Genomic DNA, 6,124 nt, shown 5'->3' with positions numbered 1-6,124 from the left:
CTACCAGCAGAATACTACAGAAATTATTAAATATCTAAAGAGTGCCCACCCATTTATAGTGACTACTACTAAAATTAAAACGTGCTCAAATGTGGCTGGGCACGGTGGCTCACGCCTGTAATCCCAGCACTTTGGGAGGCCGAGGCAGGCGGATCACAAGGTGAGAAGATCGAGACCATCCTGGCTAACACGGTGAAACCCCCTCTCTAGTAAAAATACAGAAAAATTAGCCGGGTGTGGTGGTGGGTGCCTGCAGTTCCAGCTACTCGGGAAGCTGAGGCAGGAGAATGGTGTCAACCTGGGAGGTGGAGCATGCAGTGAGCTGAGATCAGGCCACTGTACTCCAGCCTGGGCGGCAGAGTGAGACTCTGTCTCAAAAAAACAAAAAACAAAAGAAACAAAAAACCGTGCTCAAATGTAAGCAAGGCAAGGTTCAGGAACTGCAAACAGAACAGAATACAACGTGCACTTCCTGCAGGCAGCAAAAGCCAGCTCTCCCATTAGAGAAATGCAAATCAAAACCACAATGAGATACCATCTCACACCAGTTAGAATGGCAATCATTCAAAAGTCAGGAAACAACAGGTGCTGGAGAGGATGTGGAGAAATAGGAACACTTTTACACTGTTGGTGGGATTGTAAACTAGTTCAACCATTATGGAAAACAGTATGGCGATTCCTCAAGGATCTAGAACTAGAAGTACCATATGACCCAGCCATCCCATTACTGGGTATATACCCAAAGGATTATAAATCATGCTGCTATAAAGACACATGCACACGTATGTTTATTGCGGCACTATTCACAATAGCAAAGACTTGGAATCAACCCAAATGTCCATCAGTGACAGACTGGATTAAGAAAATGTGGCACATATACACCATGGAATACTATGCAGCCATAAAGAAGGATGAGTTCGTGTCCTTTGTAGGGACATAGATTCAGCTGGAAACCATCATTCTCAGCAAACTATCACAAGAACAGAAAACCAAACACCGCATGTTCTCACTCATAGGTGGGAACTGAACAATGAGATCACTTGGACTCGGGAAGGGGAACATCACACTCCGGGGCCTATTATGGGGAGGGGGGACGGGGGAGGGATTGCATTGGGAGTTATACCTGATGTAAATGACGAGTTGATGGGTGCAGCACACCAACATGGCACAAGTATACATATGTAACAAACCTGCACGTTATGCACATGTACCCTAGAACTTAAAGTATAATAGTAATAAAATAAAAATTAAAAAAAAAAAAAAAAAAGAGAAGCATTAGGCCAGGCGCGGTGGCTCACACCTATAATCCCACCACTTTGGGAGGCCGAGTCGGGTGGATAAAGAGGTCAGGAGTTCGAGACCAACCTGGCCAATATGGTGAAACCCTGTCTCTACTAAGAATATAAAAATTAGCTGAGTGTGGGACCCCATCTTAAAAAAAAAAAAAAAAAAAAGGAGAAGCATTTACAGTCACTTACTGTATAAAATGTTGCATTTTCAAACTCCAACTAGATTTTTTTCCTGGACAGGGTCAGAAACCAGTAGAGCAAAGGTGACTAGCTCCTCTAGATGCTAACTTGCTGCCTAGACTTAAAGCCCTGTGTGATTTATTGCCTTGGGTGGTGTTGAATAAGATGAGGGCGGGCTGAGAAGGCTATCCTGGCTCTCGCTGTAGCCTGCCCGCTTTCATTTCTTGTGGCATATATTCAAGGACCCATCCTGTACTCCACTCTGCAGATGTTCAGCAGCTCAGATAGCTATCAAAAACTCTGGGTAGTCACCAAGTTACCCACACCCTAACTATTGGGTTTTGTTTGTTTTCAGTCTTTTATTTTATCGTTTTGAGACTGATTTTATTTTATTTTATTTTATTTTATTTTATTTTATTTTATTGTTGAATGAATGTATTCATTCAACCCATGCTTATTGAGCGTCTACTACGTGTCAGCCCAGTGCTAGGCATTGGAGAACAGCAACTCTAAACCAACATACAATTCCATTAGTCCCGGGCCTCATATGTTGCACTCGACATAGTATTCCCAGAGGCTAATGCAGTAGCTAAGAGTCTCAGCTTTGCTTTCCCTGATCACCTAAGTAACAACCCCCATTATTCTTTTAATTTAATTTAATTTAATTTTTTTTTTTTGAAAGGAAGTCTCGTTCTGTCGCCCAAGCTGGAGTGCAGTGGCGTGATCTTGGCTCACAGCAACCTCCATCTCCCGGGTTCAAGCGATTCTCCTGCCTCAGCCTCCGGAGTAGCTGGGATTACAGGCGTGCACCACTGCACCCGGCTAATTTTTTGTATTTTTAGTAGAGATGGGGTTTCACCATTTTGGCCAGGCTGCTCTTGAACTCCTGACCTCAGGTAATCTGCCCGCCTCGGCCTCCCAAAGCGCTAGGATTACAGGCGTGAGTCACCAAGCCCGGCCAATTTTTGTAATTTTAGTAGAGACACGGTTTCACTATGTTGGCCAGGCTGGTGTTGAACTCATGACCTCCTGATCCACCCGCCTCGGCCTCCCAGAGTGCTGGGATTACAGGCGTTAAGCCACTGGTCCGGCCTAATTTTTTTTTTTTTAAGAGACAGGTCTCACTATGCTGCCCAGGCTGGTCTCGAATTCTTCAGCTCAACAGATACTCCCGCCTCGGCTTCCCAAAATGCTAGGCTTACAGGCGTGAGCCACCGCGCCCAGATCCCATTATTCTCTATTACATCGCTGGCTGTTTTTCTTAATAGCGATTTTCATGTGTTACCAAATGGCAAGTTTGACTCCTGCCTGAATTTCCCCTTAGCCGAAGTTTAAGCTACAGTGGGGCAGGGAGCACGTTTTCCTGTTCATCACTGTATCTCCACCCCATAAGAGTGGCTAGCATTTCACAGAACCGCAATAAGTATTTCCTGGTTGACTGGACGTCCAGATATGCACATTTTTTCTACTAAAGTGAATGCCCGCACAAATTAGGCCACGCCTTGGGGACTTCGATAGTCACGCCCCTCCCCTGTCCCTGTCAGGAGTGAAAGGAGCCCAGCCTTGGCCCCGCCCCCGCCGTCGACGCAGGCGCTGACGCAAGCGCAGCAGGCCCGCGCTGTTTCCGGAAATTGCGGCTGCAGTCTCAGCTGCTGCTGCCTCAGCTACTGCCGCGGTCGCCGCGGAATTCCGCGAGTGGAAGCGCTGAGGCGAGCGCGGGCCCGTGTGGGGCCGGGATTCCGGCCATTCTGCAGAATGGAGATAATCAGGAGCAGTGCGTGTTCGCCGTGCACCTCCCCGCCTGCCCACACCCCGTTGTCCCTGGCCTGCTAGGCCGAGACCATGGCCGGCCTATTTGGCTGGGCGTGGGGCTGAGGCAGCCCCTCAGGGCTTTTCCTTCCTTAAGCCGGTGCGCCTTTTGTGATCTAGTCCCGCTGCGGACCGTGCCTCCTAGGGTCCTTGTACTTACTCCTCCAATCCCGGCACCACTCGGGGCCTTGTCCTTCTCCGGCCCGGGCACCCCCCGGGGCTTGTCCCCGTTGCCCATGCACCCCTCGAGGACCTGATTACCTTCGCCCCGGTGCACACCTCTGAGACTTTTTCCCTTCCGGCTCTCAGCCTCAGGAGGTCCTCGGCCTTCCTTCCCTCTCCCCTTAGCAGGAATTCAGGTCACTGGTTCTGAGCCTCTTTTCGGTTTCTCCGCAGATTTTAAGAGTAATCTTCACAAAGTGTACCAGGCCATAGAGGAGGCCGACTTCTTCGGAATCGATGGGGAGTTTTCAGGTATCCCTCCCTCGCAAGCTCAGGCTACCGCCTTGCGTTGCGTAGCCAAGGCTCCTTCAATCCCCCAGCCCCAGACTTCTTATGCTTGATGGTGGCCTCTCGCTGTTAGTAGCCTTGGGCGGGTTTCACAAGTCTCAATATTACCTTTTAAACGTTTCAAAAGCACGGAAGAAATGAAATGCCGTGGGTTTGTGATTGGACTCAGGATTGCAGATAGAGATGATGGTTTTGGTGCTGCTTAAAACAGTGCGGCATGTACATTGCGGAGAGCTTGAGGATTAGGGTCAGACTTTTTTTCTTGAAGGTAAAATAGATATAACATGAATGTGCCGTTTTAAGTGACTTTACAGATAAGTGGCATTAAGTACATTCACATTGCTTTGCAAACATACCCATCCATCTCTAGGACTTCTTCATCTTCACAAACTGAAACTCTTTACACCTTAAACTCTCCATTCCTCCTTTCCTCCAGCCTTTAGCAACTGCCATTTTTCTCTGAATATGACTGCCCTTGACATATCATATAAGTGGAATCTTACAATATTTGCCCTTTTGTGACCGGCTAGGGTCAGGTTTTTGCAGATAAATGAGATATTTCTTTATGCATTAGTGAACATGTTCATTGCCTGCCTCAGCAGATGTGTATACAGGAAATACTTCAGACACTTAAAGTTGCAAATTTTTTTTCCCCTTTTTTAGGGGGAGCAAAGGCTAGTTTTAAAATTGTCGATGTCAATATGAACGGTTCACTTCCTTTGATATGAATATCCATTTTTGCTGTCTGATTTTCCATGCAGGAATCCATGCAGGGGTAAATATTATCCTTGGCTTTGAGCAGTTTCTAGTTGGAGTCACTTCCCTAGGAAGCTAAGAGTTTTCACCAGAAATAATTTTCCCTTTACTTTGAAGATACCTTCTTTGTATGGATATTAACCACTCCAAACTCTTGACCAAGACTGGAACTCTGGCAGTAATGTACTTAGGGATTTATTGATGTCTGCTTATACAAGAATCTTTTAAAGCAGCAAAATTTATTCAAGCATAGAGGTTGTTTTCTTAAATGATTACTGTGTTTTAAGTCATATTTTAGACACTGGAACTGCCTATTCTCAAGTTGAAACATTGACCTCTCTTAAGTTCGCTATTAGAGGGTTTAAGCTGGTGGCCAGCGAAATTAATGCTTATTTTGAAAAAGTAAGTTAGGGAGTGCTTCCAAGTAACCTTAATTCATGATATGACATTATCGAGGCACTGAATGGTTGACTGGCATTTTTACGTTAGTGTTTATTAGTAAGTTAAACATTTTTATTTCTTAAAATCTAGGAATCAGTGATGGACCTTCAGTTTCTGCATTAACAAATGGTTTTGACACTGCAGAAGAAAGGTATCAGAAGCTTAAAAAGGCAAGTGGATGTGTTAGAAAATCTTTTTTCTTTTGTTGGTCTTCCTTATGTTCAATGATAGAGAAATATTGTTATTAAACTTGTACATTAAGGTTTTGTAAGTGCAGTATTTTCTCCTCAAACCTAGCCATGAATTGATTTTTTTTGTTTTGTCTTGTTTTAGAGACAAGGTCTCACTCCTGTCACCCAGGCTGGGGTGCAGTGGTGTGATCATTGCTCGGTGGAGCCTTGAACTGCTGGCTCAAGTGATTCTCCTGCCACAGCCTCCCAAGTAATTGGGACTGCAGGCGCAAGCCACTGTGCCCAGCCAGTTTTTTTTTTTTTTTTAATAAAATTTTTACATATTCTTTTGTAGAGATCAGTCTCACTTTGTTGACCAGTCTGATCTCGAACTTCCCGCCACAAACGATCCTCCTGCCTCAGCCTCCCACAGTGCTGGGATTACAGATGTGAGCCACCACACCTGGCCTTAAAGTATTATTTTAATGATATTTAAAACAGCAAAAATAATTGTTTGCTGGAAAACATTTTGGGGAAGATTTAGCATTTTCTGTGTTAATTTGATTGCTAGGAAATATGAGGCAGTTATTTTAATCATTTGGAAAGAGACCTAATATGATTCTTTGGATGATGGATAAATAGGTCCTTAAATGGGAAAAGTATTATGAAATATATACAAATTAGTAATGCTTCTGATTCATATGTGTAATCTGTTCTACTTGGAAGTATTCTGCTGAAGTCTCCTTGAGTAATTCAGAAAGCCCACCTGTTTGAGAATGCTATGCTCACATGGAATATGCAGCACTGTTGTGACATGTTTTATTTCCCTTTTCCAGCATTCCATGGACTTTTTGCTATTTCAGTTTGGTCTTTGCACTTTTAAGTATGACTACTCAGATTCAAAGTAAGTTGTTTTAACAAACGTTGGGAATTCTGTTTTTGTGGCACAGTGTCACCTCCTAAGTCTCC

General features: G+C 44.6%; 1 protein-coding gene across 1 annotated transcript; it reads left to right on the top strand.

The window, feature by feature from the left end:
* Window positions 1–3,075: 3,075 nt before the first annotated feature.
* On the top strand, window positions 3,076–6,109 carry LOC111530700 (poly(A)-specific ribonuclease PARN-like). Its single transcript, XM_026448969.1, has 4 exons — window positions 3,076–3,243; window positions 3,675–3,752; window positions 5,076–5,155; window positions 5,992–6,109. Exons 1-4 carry the CDS (start codon window positions 3,225–3,227, stop codon window positions 6,061–6,063), a joined length of 249 nt encoding a protein of 82 aa, XP_026304754.1. The 5' UTR covers window positions 3,076–3,224; the 3' UTR covers window positions 6,064–6,109.
* The last annotated feature ends 15 nt before the right edge of the window (window positions 6,110–6,124 follow it).

The sequence above is a fragment of the Piliocolobus tephrosceles genome, unplaced genomic scaffold (genome assembly GCF_002776525.5).
Source record: "Piliocolobus tephrosceles isolate RC106 unplaced genomic scaffold, ASM277652v3 unscaffolded_626, whole genome shotgun sequence".
Taxonomy (NCBI): Eukaryota; Metazoa; Chordata; class Mammalia; order Primates; family Cercopithecidae; genus Piliocolobus; species Piliocolobus tephrosceles.
This window is presented reverse-complemented; position numbering and strand designations above follow the sequence as displayed.

Excerpts from the sequence above, each read along its gene's own strand:
- LOC111530700 (XM_026448969.1), top strand. Across the intron at positions 3,753-5,075 it reads AATCGATGGGGAGTTTTCAG|GAATCAGTGATGGACCTTCA; the intron begins GTATCCCTCCCT and ends CTTAAAATCTAG. Across the intron at positions 5,156-5,991 it reads GGTATCAGAAGCTTAAAAAG|CATTCCATGGACTTTTTGCT; the intron begins GCAAGTGGATGT and ends TCCCTTTTCCAG.